This window comes from Cinclus cinclus, chromosome 7 (genome assembly GCF_963662255.1).
Source record: "Cinclus cinclus chromosome 7, bCinCin1.1, whole genome shotgun sequence".
In the NCBI taxonomy this organism is placed as follows: Eukaryota; Metazoa; Chordata; class Aves; order Passeriformes; family Cinclidae; genus Cinclus; species Cinclus cinclus.
Genome location: NC_085052.1, coordinates 26,840,137 through 26,856,413, shown reverse-complemented (window position 1 = coordinate 26,856,413; position 16,277 = coordinate 26,840,137). Strand labels below are relative to the sequence as shown.

Here is a 16,277-nt window from a genome sequence, read left to right as displayed (position 1 = left end):
AGAAATGGGGAAAATCTGCATTCTTTGCTTCATTGCTGGAGATGGATGTTTGGAGAGCACAGAATCATGGAAGGGTTGGGGTTGGAAGGGATCTTGGAGGGTAGTTCCAGCCCTCCTGCCATGTCAGGGACACGTTCCATTATCCAAGGTTGCCCCAAAGTCCAACCTGGCCTTCAACGCTTCCAGGGATCCAGGGGCAGCCACAGCTTCTCTGAGCACCCTGTGCCAGGGCCTGCCCACCCTCCCAGGGAAGGATTTCTTCCCAGGATCCCATCCATCCCTGCCCTCTGGCAGTGGGAAGCCATTCTGCCTTGTCCTTGTCACTCAAGGTTCCTTCTCCGTGTTTCTTGTTGGTCCCTTCAGGTGCTGGAAGTCTACAATGAGGTCACCCCAAAGCTTCTCCAGGCTGAATGACCCCAGTTCCCTCAGCCTTTCCTGATGGGAGAGCTGCTCCATCCCCTGAGATGTGCTGAAGTACCTGGCAAACCAGTGCCCTGCTCTGTGTGCTGGGGGCTGGTCAGTAGTGAATGACCTGTTCTTTTGGGCTTGATGTGCTTCAGCTAGAGGTGATGGGCAGGAGCCCTGTCAGTGATGGTGATCAAAAGTTTTTGACATATGTTTTCCCTCTGTTTAGGGAGTGACAATTCCCAGTCAGAGACGCTACGTGTACTACTATAGCTACCTGTTAAAGAATCACCTGGATTACAGACCAGTGGCACTGCTGTTCCACAAGATGATGTTTGAAACAATTCCCATGTTCAGCAGCGGAACTTGCAGTAAGTACCAGCACCCCTTCTCCTCTGCTAGGGGACCTGTTGGCATCTTGGATGGGGTGATGGCACCAAGAGCTCTACATCTTGGAGGAAGTCAAATGTAAACACCTCACAATGCAAAATCTGCTGGCTTAGTGGGCTCTGGCCACTGGGATCCTCCCAGGTGTGTAGTCTGTGAAGGACTAGTGATTGCTTTAGTACACTTTTAAATTGGCAGGTGTTTTAATTGTTTGAAGATAAGTGGTTCCATATGTAGAACCACTGAGGCTGGAAAAGACCTCCCAGATTGAGACCAGCCTTTGACCAGTCCCCATCTTGTCACCCAAACCAGAGCACTGCCACATCCACTTGTTCCTTGGACTCTTCCAGGGGTAGAGACTCCACCATTCGATGTATATTTAGATATTTGCTCCTTTTTTTTTGTTTGTTTTTTTACACAGCAACTCTTGGGAAACATGAATTGCTGAAAAACATTTGCCTAATGGCGTGTTGGCTTCCAGTGCAGCAACATCATTCTTCCCATGATGTTTAAAAAAAAAAAAAAAGGGTCAGTTGAACTGGGTAAATACCTAATTAACTCTGGAATAAACATTTCTTTATGTGGAGGTTTCTAAAGCATTAATACACCTGTAAATGATTAATCTCATCTGCTGATACACTGTGTTAGTAAGGAACAGTAGATTTTGTGAAGCTTTGAAATATAAAAACAAATCCTGCTCTGTCCTGTGGGCTGTGTTACAGGGCAGCGACTGTCTTGTGTTGCGTGCTCTTTTTTTGTTGGTGGAAAAAATCTAATGGTTTTGCTATGGGGATTACAGCAATGTGTAATTAATTCCAGTGCCTCCTGTGGCTTTGATTAAAATTGCTCTGTTAATTTTGTTGTGAGACAGTACCTGAACATGTAACACACACAAGAAACAATGGAGCAGCTTGTCAGGCTGAACAGGAGGAGGGAGGGTGCCAAAACCCCTCTGCCTTAGGGAAGAGGTGTGGAGGTTACAGATTTCTGCAATTACCACTTATTTAATGTTTGGAATGAACCGTGCTGTACTTGTGAGTCTGAACTGCTCAAGTGAATGCTGACTTGTGTGTCCATGGGAGGCTGCTGGGGTGATGTTTTCATAGGAGGATGTTTGGGATAGACAGCAGACTGGCCAAGTACCTGAGAAGATAAATTAACTGTGAAGCTCAGCAGTTGTATGCTGCAATATTTTAAGTTTCTGTGGAGTCCTCAGTGATGTTTCAGTATGTGCAATTGATGGTCCATGTTGTCAGCTGCGATGGCAGTAATTTTACCAATGCGGTAACTTCCAATCTACCTTCCTCATTATCATTCTGCTGCTTTTAAGTCACTGACAGAGCAGAGTCCTGCCTCTAGGGCAGAACGAGGGGATGACAGAGTTTCACAGCTCTGAGGATTTGAAGGATAGAAAGGTATAAAGTTGTGTGGAGACCTCACAGCACCTTCCAGGGTCTGTGAAAGGAAGGTCTGTCTACAGGGAAGCTGGCGAGGGACCCTCATTAGGAGCTGTGGTGATAGGATGGGGGGAATGGCTTGACACTGCCAGAGGGGAAATTTAGGTGAGATATACAAAAGGAATTGTTCCCTGGGAGGGTGGGCAGGCCCTGGCACAGGGTGCCCAGAGCAACTGTGGCTGCCCCTGGATCCCTGGAAGTGTCCAAGGCCAGGCTGGATGGAGCTTGGGGCAGCCTGGGATAGTGGAAGGTGTCCCTGCCCATGGTAGGGGTGGCACTGGGTGGCCTTTAAGGTCCCTTCCAGCCCAAACCAGGCTGGGATTCTCTGAGCCTGTCAGTAATAGTTTCATTGCAGGGTCCTTCAGCAGGACAACGTGGGTGTGTTTCGTAGGGACTTCCACTGCTCTAGAGAGTTGTCTGACCTGACCATTTCCAAGGCAACTCTTCCTAAACTGGACTGAAAATCCCTTTTAATTTCAGTGTTATCCCTGCTGATTTAATTGAGGAAGTAATGCCATGGTTGGCACTTCTGTGGTGATGGTGGTGTACAGGACCAGCTTAGGCTCTGCTGGTGCTGGTTGGTTTTCAGTATTAATGTTCCGTTTTGTCCTTGGTTTTGCTTGTTTGTGTAGGAGTAGAGTCAGTTTGTGCTGACATGACCAGCCACTCTACAATGGGAAGAAGAGGTGAGAGAGAATAAAACCTTTCACTTTGGTCTGTGTAATAGAGAGGAGAGGGAAAATGCAAAGAGCAGTCAAGTAGTTATCAAGTTTTGCAGTCATTACAGTAAAAAGAAAAAACGTTTTAGGAACTCCTTGGTGGTCTGAAAGTATTGCCACAAAGGACAGAAATCTCTAAAGTTGTTTCCAGTAGCATCTGGCAAAGTTTGATCCCCTGTGGTGTTAAACCCTTAATAGCAATTTAGTTACCTTTGAAAATACCATAGCTCACGATTTTGTTTCTGCTACCCATGTTGTGCTTTTTGATGCTTTTGGGGCTTTTCTCACCAAGTGACATTCTGTTTTGTCACACAGATCCTCAGTTTGTGGTATACCAGCTAAAGGTAAAGATATTCACCTCCCCTTCAGGACCCTCACGACGTGAAGACAAGTACATGTACTTTGAATTCCCTCAACCTTTGCCGGTATGCGGTGATATCAAAGTGGAATTTTTCCACAAACAGAACAAGATGTTGAAAAAGGTTGGTTTCCTTGCTTTTTCTGGAAAATGTTGTCAAGCCAGGCCCTGATGCAGGGGGTTGGGATGTTGGTTATTTTTCAGGGCTGTGTAATCACGGCATTTCATTCTTTGATGTCTGGCTTTCCCAAGGAGCCAATTGACCACAAAATGAAAGCTGAATGTTTAGGGAGTTGGTGAGATGAAGTACAAAGGTTGGGTAAAAATGATCCTGGGTCTGTATTGCAGTCGTTTGGGTAGTAGTGAGTAATCTAATTGAGGAAGAAACATTCACCTTCTAAAAATAGACTTGCATACTGAGCAAGTTAACTCCAGCTGTTTTCTTCACTAAATTTTCCTGAGGTTTGAGCAGGCATAGAAGATCCTGTCTGTGCTGTTGGCTGATTTGTACCCATCTGTCAAATTTAGCTGAATTTCTGAGATAATTGAGTTCCCACGCACTTTGTAAAAAGTATCTCTGCAATCTCTCCCACCACCTCTCTGTTCCCAGCTGCAGTGCCTTGACATGAGAGCTTTAGAGAATTCCCTCAGAGCTGAGGATTTTATTAGGGTCTCATTTGTGGAAGAAAAAATTAATCTAGGACTTAGTTGAAACCAAAGTCAGCCAGTTCTTAAAGCTGAATCCCTTAGTTTCTTTAGTTCTGGTGCTTGTGGTGCCACTTTGGATCTATCAGAGTGAAAGATGAGGATGAGACTGTGCTGATTAAAGGCTACCTTGGTATTTGCTACTTGAAACTTCTCATCAGTAGTTACTCCCTGTTGAATGGAGGTTAGAAAACTTAAGAGCACTCAGTAAGTGAATTTGTAAAAGCAAGAAATGCTAAAGTGCTTAGGAGACAAAGAAGTGATGAGGTATCATCACTTAGAGCTATGCACACAGGTTGTACCTGCCAGCTGTGTGTGAATACACATGCACACTGCTGTGTGGGCTTGCTTGTATGAACAAGTTTAATTCATGTGCTGGTGTCTGCAAAAGTTTCTTGGACAGTTCCTTAGTGGCCCTGTTTTCCTTCTCTGCCTGTTGAATGAGATGTTTTGAGTCGTTGCTGTTATGTGCAGTATAGGGACTGTAAAAGCATTTTAAAAGTAGAAACTCTACTTCAAAACTGAGATTACTGACATGCAGCAGCCAGTTTTGAGAAGATCTTTTAGAGGAGCACCCAGATGAGTACTGTGGATGTAGACACGAGGGAGATGATGCAAAACCCCAGCATATGAGACAAGGTCCTGCTTTATCTACTCTCTCCTATCTGGACTGTGAGTTTGTTGTTTCTTTGCCATCTCCAGTAACACATGGGTTGCAGACAGACCTGATGTGAAGTGCTGTGCTGCCCTGCCCATCCCTGAAATACCAGTGTGCAGGTCAGCTGCTGGATCTTGGCTCTGTAGCCCCAGGAACAAGCTCCTGTGTTTGTTTTACCCCTGGAGAGAGCACTGAGATCCAGAGACCAGAGCATAATGAGAACCTCTCGTGAGCACACAAAGTTTCTGCAGTATGAATTGGGTCTTCCAGGAGCATGTAGAAGTGCAGAACCACAGCAGGAGGATTACTGTGCTGGGGTTTCATTTCAGAGTGTCAAATTGTGGTTTCGTTTCTTAAGAATCTTTGTAGTTTCTGAGTAGCTGGATGGTGGGTTTTTTCTTTTTTTTTTCGTTTTTATCTGTTCTAATCAGATACCCAAACTGTTTGGGTTCTGTGGATTACAGATAGTGCAGAGGTATTCAGTTTCAGTGTTTTTGGACTGCTTGAGCCAAAGAAATGGTGAAGGTGGTTCTTTTCACATCTGCAGACTTTCTGAGATGGAAACTGCCCCTTCATCACCCAGTTAAAAAAAAACACCTTGATAATCTCTTTGAAATATCTGTTGAATCAAGTGTCTTATTGCCTCAGCTTTCAGTATGAATTAAGGACAGAGGAAAATAGATGTGAGATGTTCCACAGCTCTGGTAAGGTCACCTCTCTTAGCTCTGCTGAAAACACAGGAGCTGAGCCTTCCACATCATCCTTGGACAGGTTGTTGCAGAAAGTGAATGAGGTGAGAACAGGGTAAAGGGGAATGTTGGTGCCAGAAGAACCTACCTTGGTTCAAACTGAACACATTTCTCTGTCCAGGCGTTTCACATCTGTGCCTGTTCCTTTTTTACATCAACTGTCTACAGAGCTTTTACCCAAAACCCCAAAGGTGAAGCCCTCCACTGGGGAGACTTGTATTTTAAAGATCCCTTTATGCAATGATCACCTAATTCATGAGGAACAACATGAGGAGGAACAGCACCTTATCTTTTAGAGATTCTGTTTTGTTAACCAGATTTATGAAAAGTGTAATTACAAGTCTTTTGTCTGTGACTGGTTCTTGTTCTTCCCAGATTTTGTGTTAGCAGATTATAGGTAGCTCAACAAGTCTTAAAGATACCGCATATTGACCAGTGTGCATTTTAACTTTAGCATAATAAAAAACCTCATCAAATCAATTCAAAGTGTAATTCCTGATCCATTCTGAGCCTCAGGCTGGAGAATGGCTGTGTCATCTGTGGAGATGAAGAAACCTTCTTTGTCCTGGCTCTGGTTTGTTATTTGATAACGGTGATCTCAGATATAAGTGCCCCAGATTCCTTCACCTGTACTTGCTTCCAAATTTCCCAGTCCTTTGAAGAACAGCATTATCTGCAGAGCTCTCTGTAGGTAGGACCCGCCTCAATTTTGTTCAGGCTCATTTTGGATAAAATTATCATCCATAAACCAGACCAAATCTGAATGACCAAATGACTTCAAACGCCTAACCTTGCAGAGTCAGTGTGAGATTTAAAGTAGCCAAGTGTCCTTTCTTTTAATGGCAAACGTTAATTTAAGCAAATTCAGTGGCTTTTGGGAGGTGACCTCAGCCAGCGGATCACTGGTGCCGCTGGGTATTGATACAGGGCTGACAGCCTTGGAAAAGTTTCATCCCTTCCATAGTTTCTGCCACCTGGCATCAGTTAGGAAGTCCCAGCTCTTGGTCTTTTCTTGTCTAATCAAGTTGTTTACTTTATTCTCAGACTATTTCTTCAGTGATCTGTAGCTACTTCCTTTCAAGAATGAAAAGCATGCCCACATGAGAACAAAATGGCTTGAGGCTCAAGTGCTGTGTGACTGTGTATGAATTTCTGATGGTAGAAGTTAGTAATTTGGGGGATTTTTTTAGCATGTTTTTTTGTTGTAGCTTGATTTTTCTTCTCTCAGACTGCTGCTGTAGTCACTCTAGTTTTGCTTCCATGGATCTCTGCAAAGCCTTTTTCTTCCACTTATTGATGTTGACATGATAATCTGAAAGTATTTCAGGGTATCCTGAGATCGCTCTGTTCAATGGGAGTCTGTTAAAATAAATACAGAAATCTCCTCATCTTCCTGCCTCCAGAGCCTGGGGGTGAAGGAGACCTTTTTTTGGGAGTCCTCCCAGTACAGATGAGAAGGAAATATTGATGTGGGTTTAATTTGTGAGAGTCAGTGGTGTTTTATCCCCAGACTCCAGCGTAGGAGGGCTGACAGCATTGTTTGAGCAGTTGCATTTCATCTCTCAAGTCTAGATATAAGTTCTGCTGCAGAGTTCAAGACTTCGGGTAGTTGCTGTTAAGCAAACGCTGAGGAATGAACTCTGAAAATGTCAGAAGACTCAGTGTTGATCTGAAAATGGTACAGGAAGTTCCATCAGGCAGGCCTGGGGAACAGGCTGAACCATGAGCTCCATTCTTGGAGAGCATCTCCAGACCCTCAGCGGGTTCTGCAGAGTGACTGGGAGTGCCTGTAGATCTCACTGCAAAAGTTAAGCTCTCAGGAGGACATGGGAACTCCTGATTGATGGCTTAAATCTTGGATTTGGATCTCAGTCTGCAGCTAGACACCAGCTCTAGAGTGGAGAATGTTTTTCAGTCAGTCTGAGAAACTGCACAAGGTAGGGACAAGCGCTGTTTGTCAGAATTGTGGGATTAAATCAGCCTCTGTCTCATCTGATACAGCACTGGAGATTTATGGCACAGATTTGGTTATGGGAAGAAGTACATCTGTGGTTTATTTTTTTTTAAGACAGATGTCTGTGATGTAACTGGAAGTGAAGCAAAACATATTGGAAAACAGTCTCTAATACTTTTTTTTCAGAAGTCTGTTCATTAGCTTGTGTTATGTGAGCACTTGGTCTGGTATTTTGATTTGCTATATAAAGCCTGAGTTCAGTTCATGCCTTGATTTTTAAAATTCCTGTCTTTGGCCCATATTACATCATCTTTCTTCCTTGTCTCCCATGAAATATCTTGGGTCCTGACACTTTAACTGAATCCTCACTTTGAATAATGGATTTGGTCTTCAGTGAATTAGCCTTAAGAGCTAATCCCAAAAAACATGACCAAGTCTTCCCTCAATTTGAGTGGCCATGCCATGTTCCAAGACCCATGAACGAGCTCAGTTTATTAGGCTAATTAAGTTGTGTAGTGGGAAGGAAAGGAAAATAACTTGATGCTTTAAAAAGCTGGAGGGAGATAAAAGGAGAAATGACCAGCTCAGCCGAGTTGTATTGTTTAGTTTGAGTCCCTGAAGACCTCTGCAAATTTATCCTGAAAAACACAGATTAAAAGCTGTCTAGTGAGAGGTTTGTTGTCTGTCAGCCCCTGTCAGTGAAGCTGAGTTCCCCCAGCCCCTAAGTGCCAGCTAAATCCCTCCTGGTTCTCCACTCATGGAGCTGAAGGTGAGGCATGACAAAACTCTGCCTTCTGCTTCTGCTGGCATTGGTTCCCATCCAGTGGCCTCTTTTTCTTTGGCACTGCTTTCCCACTGGTGACAGGAGCCATTCTCCAACCATCCATGCCCTGCAGCGTGTCCTCCCCTCTGTGGAGGTGACACGGGTGGCACTGGGTTTTCATCAGAGGGGTTTTCAGTAGGAAAGCTGCTGCTCTGTTTTGACCTGAGTAGGTCCTTTGGTTGGAGCAGAAATAAACATGTCAGCTCCTTGGAGTCCCTTTTGAGGACTGTGTGGGTGAGGACGAGCCTGGAACAGGGTAACAGGAGGTTTTCTTCACAGGGATTTTGTCTGCTACCTCTTCCTCTGGGGGAGAGACATCAGCAGAGCGAACCCAGGATATTCATCCTCAACTTCCAGACCCAGGCATGGCATTTCTAAGGCTGTTCTTGGGGAAAGAGAAGGGTGTGAAATGTATTAGCAGGGCCTCGCAAGAACCTGCTGTCTCCCATGGATGGGCTCCAACAAGGCTACTCCAGAGATGGGATGGCTTGAAGAGACTCAGTGGCAGTGTTAGACTCCCCAAACAACTCATTTGCTAGATGAACTTGATGCCCAAAGTGCTGGAGAGAGGCAGGTGGTGAAGGGGGCAACTCAACTACCAGAATTGTTCCTGGCTAGATTTTTAACTTCTGTCTTGGGGTCTCTCAGGTGCTTACAAAAATGCAGACAAGCTGGAAGTGGTTTTGTAGGCTTTACCTAAAATACTGAAAATCAGTCGGGTGGCCTTTGGCAGAGAGGGACACTTGTTTGAATAAACTTTGTGAGGAAAATGAGTGTGAGTTAACAAGTAGTCCAGATCTTCCCTGCCTTCTTTCATTGGCTCAGGAAAATGCTGTGGTATTTTGCTGGTGCCAAACTACCTTCAGCAGGAGGCCTCCTCTTGTCACACACACTGAAACTACTTCTGTTCCACCTCTGATTTCCCCCCCACATCTTTACTAGCAGAGATGAGTGGGAAGATAGGGCAGGACATGGATTTTCCAGTAAGAAACTGGAATTAGATCTCATTGGTAAACCAAAATAGGTAAGTTAGATCAGAAGGAGTGGGTTTGTGTTCTTGTCCTGTGTAATGCCAAGGAATGTTACGTTCTGGAATGGGTTACTTCCCCTGCAGCTTCAGCAGCAGTGCAGGAGTACTGACCATTATGGGAAGAACTGGCCATTTGCATCTTGGATCTTGGGCCTGAAAAGCCACATCAAACAGAAGATTTTGTGTGTATAGGGCAAGTGGATGTAGCTCAGTGTCAGATGGAGGGGGGTTTGGTGTGTTATCAGGAACAAGCTTCCAAGGAGAGCTGACCTTAAAAACACCAGCTCTGGGCTGGCAGAAGGCTGCTTCTCCAGAGCCTTCAGGATCTGTGATACAGGGATGTCCTGCCTCTTGGTACAGCTGGAGCTGTGGCATAGTGGAGACTCAAACTGCTGATGGTTGTCTGTCAACTTCTGCTTAAGCTGAGCATTCTTTAGCTGTCTCTGCCTCGGCTTCTCCCTAAAAACTTCCTGCTGAGGAGCAGGACAGCAGGCATTGGCTCTGCCTTCCTCTTAGTGCTGATCAGCAAAGGTCTGGCTGGGTGAAAGCATCTCAACAAAGCACCTTTACTGTAGTAGTGGATTTGTAGTTTTGCTCAGTTTTATACAATTCTGTATAAAATAAGAAAAGCTTTCTGTTACAGGGGAGATTCATATTACTCACCTCATCTGGTGAGGTTGTCTCTTGGGTTTAGGGATTGCTTGGCAAGGTGTGAGCAGAACCAATCTATTTATGCTTTGTGACTGCAAGTTTTAGTTTATTGAATTTATTATCATCTACCTTTATTGCAGGTATGATAAAGTCCAGCTCTCCATAAGTGACTTCTAAAAGCTTAATTGGTTAAAATTGAGCTCAATGAATGTAGGTTTTTGTGTGTTGTCCAGGAGATGTGGTGAAAATGTCTTTGCATGCAATGTAACAAATGATGTACTGTTGTCCAACCAAGTTTTGCCTAATATTACAGATTTGTTTTTGACCAGATGCTGATAGCAGTCTAATTGACATGCCATTAGTGAATACTAAAGCAAGCTTGTTTTTTGTGTTCTTCCTCCCCCAGGACAAAATGTTTCACTTTTGGGTAAATACATTCTTCATAGGACTGGATGAAAATTCAGACAAAGTAGAAAATGGAAGTCTAGTTGCAGATCAGGAACTTGATGGTATTTTCAGTACAGAGCGCTCAGATAATGATAAGGAATATTTAATCCTTACATTAACAAAAAACGATCTAGACAAAGCAAATAAAGACAAAGCCAACAGATATTTCTCTCCAAACTTCAAGGTCAGTATACTTTATGTGTGGGCAAAGCTGAAAAGCTGCATAATTTGTTTGTCTTGCCTTTGGAGGGACCATGTGAAACAGCTGTGTGGAAGCTGATTTCATGTGTTGGTGTTGCCATCACTTAGCAAAGCTTTGAGCTTTGTACTTCTGTCTGCTTTTTGGGGAGCTGATGGATGTTGAGAGGCTGGGGTTCAAGTCTTCAGGTGTTCACCTGAAGTCTTCCCCTTGTTCCAGATGTTTTATTGAAGCCATCAGAGGTGTGGGAGAGCTGGTGACCAGGGAGAGCAGCTTCCCTGCTCCAGTAGCATTGCCTTAGTTCGGGGCTGGGCACTGAACTCCTGAGCTGATTTGCAGCAGTGCCTGTTCCATGGGAAGCAGAGGGTGCCACAAATGTGATTTGGGGTCTGGAGCATCTCTCAGATGAGCAGAGGCTGTGGGAGCTGGCCCTGGTCAGTCTGCAGAAGGGAAAGGCTGAGGGGAAATCCCATCAGTCCACACAGATTTCTCCAGGGGATGGGAGAGGAGGGTGCCACAGGCTCTGTTCAGGGCTGCCAGTGACAGGATGAGAAGCAAAGGCCATAAACTAAAACATAAGTTCCACCTCAACATGAGGAAGAACTAATTTGCGTGAGGGTGGCAGAGCCCTGGAACAGCTGCCTGGGGAGGGTGTGGGGTTTCTTTCCCTCTCTGGAGACATTCCATGCCCACCTGGAAATGCTCCTGTGCCTGGGTGGGGGGTTGGGCTGGGTCATCTCCAGAGGTCTCTTCAATTCCAGCTGCCCTGTGATTCTGGGAATATCTTGCCCTGGCAGTTCAGCTTTGGGGAATATGAGGCATTGCCAGCAGTGTTCTAAACATTTGTAAGAGTTCCAGCATTTTCTAACTTCCTCATAAAAGATCAGCCGGTGCTCATTGGAAGGTTATGGTCATAGCTGCTTGGAATATTGCTTGGATCAGACTTCCCCCACACAGGGCACCCATCAGAGAGGGTTTTGTTCATTCCTGTGCACTCTTGCTGCAATCTCCTGGTGCTCTGGCAGTTGTGGAAGGCAGGAGGGTGATGGCATGGCCTGGTGTGCTGGGATGTCCTGCTGCTGCAGCTCAGGAGCACCTGAGCACTCAGCCAGACACAGTTCCTGCAGCTGGGCTGGAAAATCCTGCTGCTTTGCCAGGTCTTTGTTTTGCCAGGAGTGGTATTGAGAGGCTGGCAAAGCTCTCTCTGGGGAAGGAGCACGGGTGTGACTCAGCATGGCAAAGGACCTGTACTGTTAAAAATTGCTTTGTTGCCTGTGCTCAGTTGAAGTCCGGGTTCCCTTTTTAAATGTTGTTTTTTCCTTCCCCAGGTGAAGCTATTTTTCACAAAAACAGTAGAAGAGCCATCAAACCCAGAGGCTAGCAGTTCAACTTCTGTAACACCAGATGTTAGTGACAATGAACCTGATCATTATAGATACTCTGACACCACTGACTCTGATCCAGAGAATGAACCTTTTGATGAAGATCAGCATACGCAGATTACAAAAGTCTGAATATTTTTTTTATCAGAGATAAAAAAAAAACCATACAAAAAAAACAACCATGAAGAGAGACAAACTTGAATAAACTGCAAAATGAAAAAAACAAGGACCTTTCTAAATGGCAAAAGGACATAGTGTCAGATTACCAATTATAGGAACAATTCTTTCCTGACCAATCTTGTTTTGCCCTATAAATCTACAGGGTTTGACACTTGTCCAGTCGGGGGGGAAAAGGAAAGGTTGCGTAGCTCTTATATGTATATACCTTTTTGTGTCAAAGGACATTAAAACTTCAATTAGGAACTATAAACATGGCACTTTCCCATTTTATTCCAGTTTTATAAAAGTGGAGACAGACCTAATGTGTATGCGTAGGAATTTTTCCTTTTGTGTTCTGTCACCAAACAAAGTTTCAAAAACCGAAAAAAAAAAAAAATATATTTACAGGTTCACATCCTGCCCCTTTTTTTGCACTTGTGTGGCAACAGAAAAGTCTGCAGTTGGCTAAGAGATGTTTCTAGAAGGTTTTCCTACATTCTAATGCATGTTTTTTGGATGGGGCCTGGAAGGTGATGCTCGGAAAGGAGCGTGGCCTGTGTACCATATCTGGCTGTTCCATGCACCTTTCCTCAGCATGCTGCCCTAATTCATCCGGGACAATGGGTGAGGAGTCGCCGCTGTCACTGCTTGTTGTTCGTGCATTTTTCATTTTTTTTTAAGTGTAATGGTGCTAGAAAAGGCAGCTAGAGGGAGTGATTCTGTCCAGGGGTACAGGAATGAACCTTCACGACACCCACACAATGAAGGGAGACAAGGAATTGGGATCACGAAAAACAAAAAAAAAACAAAAGGAAACACAGCTACAATGACTTAACCATACAAATGTGGAGGCTATCAACTAAAGTAAGAGCTTGAAACAAATGGTTACAAAATTTGACAGTGATTTATTGGGGTTTTTTCTGAAATGTAATGGCTGCTCCATCTGTGTAATCAAGGCCAGTGCTAGAAATCAGATGCTCTTAGTGCAAAAACACCAGTCAACATCTTACATTTATATTAGTAGTTTTTCAATCATATTCCTGCTGTGAATACTTAACGTGTTGCCTTGCAAGCTTTCCCCCCCCCCCCCCATGAATATAAAAAGATTTTGTAATGGTGCACAGGAAATGTCATTGGAGACTCTCCAGGTTAGTGTTTGTTTGGAAGATTTCTGATGCATTTATTCAATCAAACTTCTGTCAGCCGTTCCACCCCTTTGACCTTACACATTCTATTACAATGAGTTTTGCAGTTTTGCACACTTTTTTTTTTTTAAAAAAAAAAGTCATTAACTGTTAGGGAATTTTACTTGAATACTCATTACCTGCAATGTTTAAAAAACGGACATTACACACCAGAGACAGGAAACCAGTGTTGCAGTAAATTCTCAACCGCTAATGAAGATTAAAAAGTGGAACTTGTCCCAAATACATTACTTTAAAAATGTATTTTTTTCCCTCAAACCACCTGACAAATTGTTTTTCTAAACTAAGTGGCAGTGTTGCTTTATTTGTTCATAGGGACGCAGGCGAGGGTAGGGCTCAAAGTTGGCTTCTGGTGGACAGTTGTCATGTCCAGCCTGAGGTGACTCAGGAGTCCAGCTGCTGGCACATCCAGATGTGAAGCCACTGCCAAAACAGGCCCCTCTAAGTGTGCCATGAACAGCTGACCCCAAACTGATGGGTTTTTTAGGATGTAGTACACACATCCCCCTGCTTAATTAACTTCTTGGTGCTGACATGGAAGTTCATGAGCTGTGTTCTCAGCCAGAATTATGAATGGGATCTGTCAGAGCCCTGTACAGCAGCATTAATGGTTGGAATTTGAACCACACAAGGCAGGACTTCCACTAATTACGATTGGTAAACCAAGGTGTAAAGGGCTTTAAAAAAAAATTCTTACCTGGTTTCTGTTGGTCAATTTTGCTTCTGAGATTCATGATTCTAGCTTCTAAGGAAGCTGGTAATATGTTCTGACCTGCAGGTTTAATGGAGCAAGGTTCAGTGCTCATTGTGAGGAGCAGGAGGTGGTTTTCCCTTGGGAACAGGAATTTTAACTCTTACCCTTCCAATCATGTTTCACCCTGTGGTTTATAACAGTTGAAAGTTATGTTGGCTTGCTTAATAAACCAAACTGTTCCTGCTTGGATAGTATTGGGATCTTGGCACTGCTGCGTGTCCCACTTTGGATAATCAGGATTGGATGGTGCAGTTCCAGTCGGTGACGCCGGATCGGGAACCAGGACGCAAGGATGGGCTTTTGCACTGTTACTTTTCCTTTGGAATGTGAAGGTTGGAATGAGGGTTTTGATTTTTTTTTTTAATTTTAATTTTAATTTTTTTTTTTTTTATGTTTCGACATCTTTGAGAAGCCTTGCTTACATTTTATGGTGTAGTCATTGGAAATGGAAAAATGGCATTATATATATATATATTATATATATAAATATATATTATACATACTCTCCTATACTTTATTTCAGTTACCACCCCCATAGAAGTTGACAAGAATTGCTATGACTGAAAGGTTTTTGAGTCCTTATTAAAACTTTATTTATGACAGTATTCATAATTAGCTTGAGCTGCATTCTGTAGGTAATCTTTCCTTGAGTTTCTGGACTGTACGCTTCAGCCTGTTGGGATGTGCAAGAGCTTACATGTCTGAAACTACTTGAAGGCATCACTTTGGTAAGGGCTTAACTGTAAGGCCCTGAAGCATCCCCTGGGCTTGGGCAGCCCCAGTCAAAATCTTTGCCACAGCTCCTCCACGGCAGCTGTGCAAATCAGCCTCCAGATTCCTCCCCCGGGGCACACATTGTAAACTGGAGTTTACATGCAGCATCAAAATCAGCTTTCCAAATTAAAACAAAAACAAACCTTCAAATATTCCAAAAAGGATGCTGGTGTGCAAGTTCCATGTTTAGTCCTAGCAAATGTGTGCAATATGTTAACGATGCCTGTGGTTGCCACGAAGTGCCTCGTTTACCTTCTCAATACTGTTGGAAAGTGTCGTGTATGCAGATGGATGGGGTGGGACTGTGCACTAAAAGGGGCTCCAACTGCAGCGTTTTGGCAGAGCTGCCTTTCTCTGCCAGTTCAAATTTCCAGTCTGTTTTCATATAGCATATATATATATAGATACTAAAAGAAAAAAAAAAATCAGTCTGTTAAGCAGCCTTACTCTGATTCAGCCTCTTCAAATACTATTGTGCTGTGCAACAGTGGCTCTGTGTGTAACTGAGAATACACAAAAACCAAGTATGACATGTACAGGATAATGCCTCATACAAATCAGATGTCCGTTTGTTATTGTGTTTAACAACCCTTTATCTCTTAGTGTTAAAACTCCACTTAAAACTGATTAAAGTCTCATTCTTGTCACTGTGTGGGTGTTTTATTGCAGTGTTCTGAGCTTGGCAGACGGCTGAGACGCTGTGCTTGTAAAGCTATGGAATTTGGATTGTGGTGCTCGGAGCCAAGGCTGCTCCTTGAGCATCCAGGGATTTCAAGGGAGTTGCAGCTTCAAAGCCTGGTGTGTTCCAGAGGTTTGGCCAGTGCAGCAGTGGAAGTCCAGATGTGTGCAGGGATATCAAACCCTCCCTTTGTTGTCCTGGTGAGGGGCAGGGGCACCTCCTGGGGCATCAGACCACACAGGCAGGTGCCTGTCCCCAGCACCTGAGGAGCTGCAAGAAAGATGGAGAGACACTGATGACAAGGGTCTGGAGTGCCAGGAAAAGGGGAATGGCTCTCCACTGCCAGAGGGCAGGGATAGATAGGATATTGGGAAGAAATCCTTCCCTGTGATGCTGGGGAGTGGTGTCCAGAGAAGCTGTGGCTGCCCCTTTATCCCTGGAAGTGTCCAAGGCCGCCAGGCTGGACTTTGGGGCTTGGATCAGCCTGGGATGGTGGAAGGTGTCCCTGCCCGTGGCACTGGATGGGCTTTAAGGTCCCTTCCCAGCCAAACCATTCTGGGATTCTCTATTTAATCTCCAAGAGAACTTACTTCAAAGTTCACCTTATTTATAAGGTAATGGTGCATCTGCTACACAATGAGATGCGAGTCCCACCTGAGAATTCTTTTCCTAAAGTATCTTTATAATGACAATGAGATGCAATTTTCCCTATAGGATTGTTAAGGTTGGAAAGGCCCTTTGAGATCATGAAGTCCACTCTCAGGACAGATCAAGTAGGTAAT

The 16,277-nt window shown here is 44.1% G+C and overlaps 1 protein-coding gene across 1 annotated transcript in view; it reads left to right on the top strand.

The window, feature by feature from the left end:
• PTEN (phosphatase and tensin homolog) overlaps positions 1-15,444 on the top strand; it is a 48,774-nt gene extending 33,330 nt beyond the window's left edge. Inside the window, exons 6-9 of the mRNA XM_062496205.1 lie at positions 635-776; positions 3,284-3,450; positions 10,303-10,527; positions 11,871-15,444. Of these exons, the coding sequence (XP_062352189.1) occupies positions 635-776; positions 3,284-3,450; positions 10,303-10,527; positions 11,871-12,056 (720 nt within the window). The 3' untranslated portion in view covers positions 12,057-15,444. The remainder of the gene's footprint in view (positions 1-634; positions 777-3,283; positions 3,451-10,302; positions 10,528-11,870) is intronic.
• Positions 15,445-16,277: the final 833 nt, after the last annotated feature.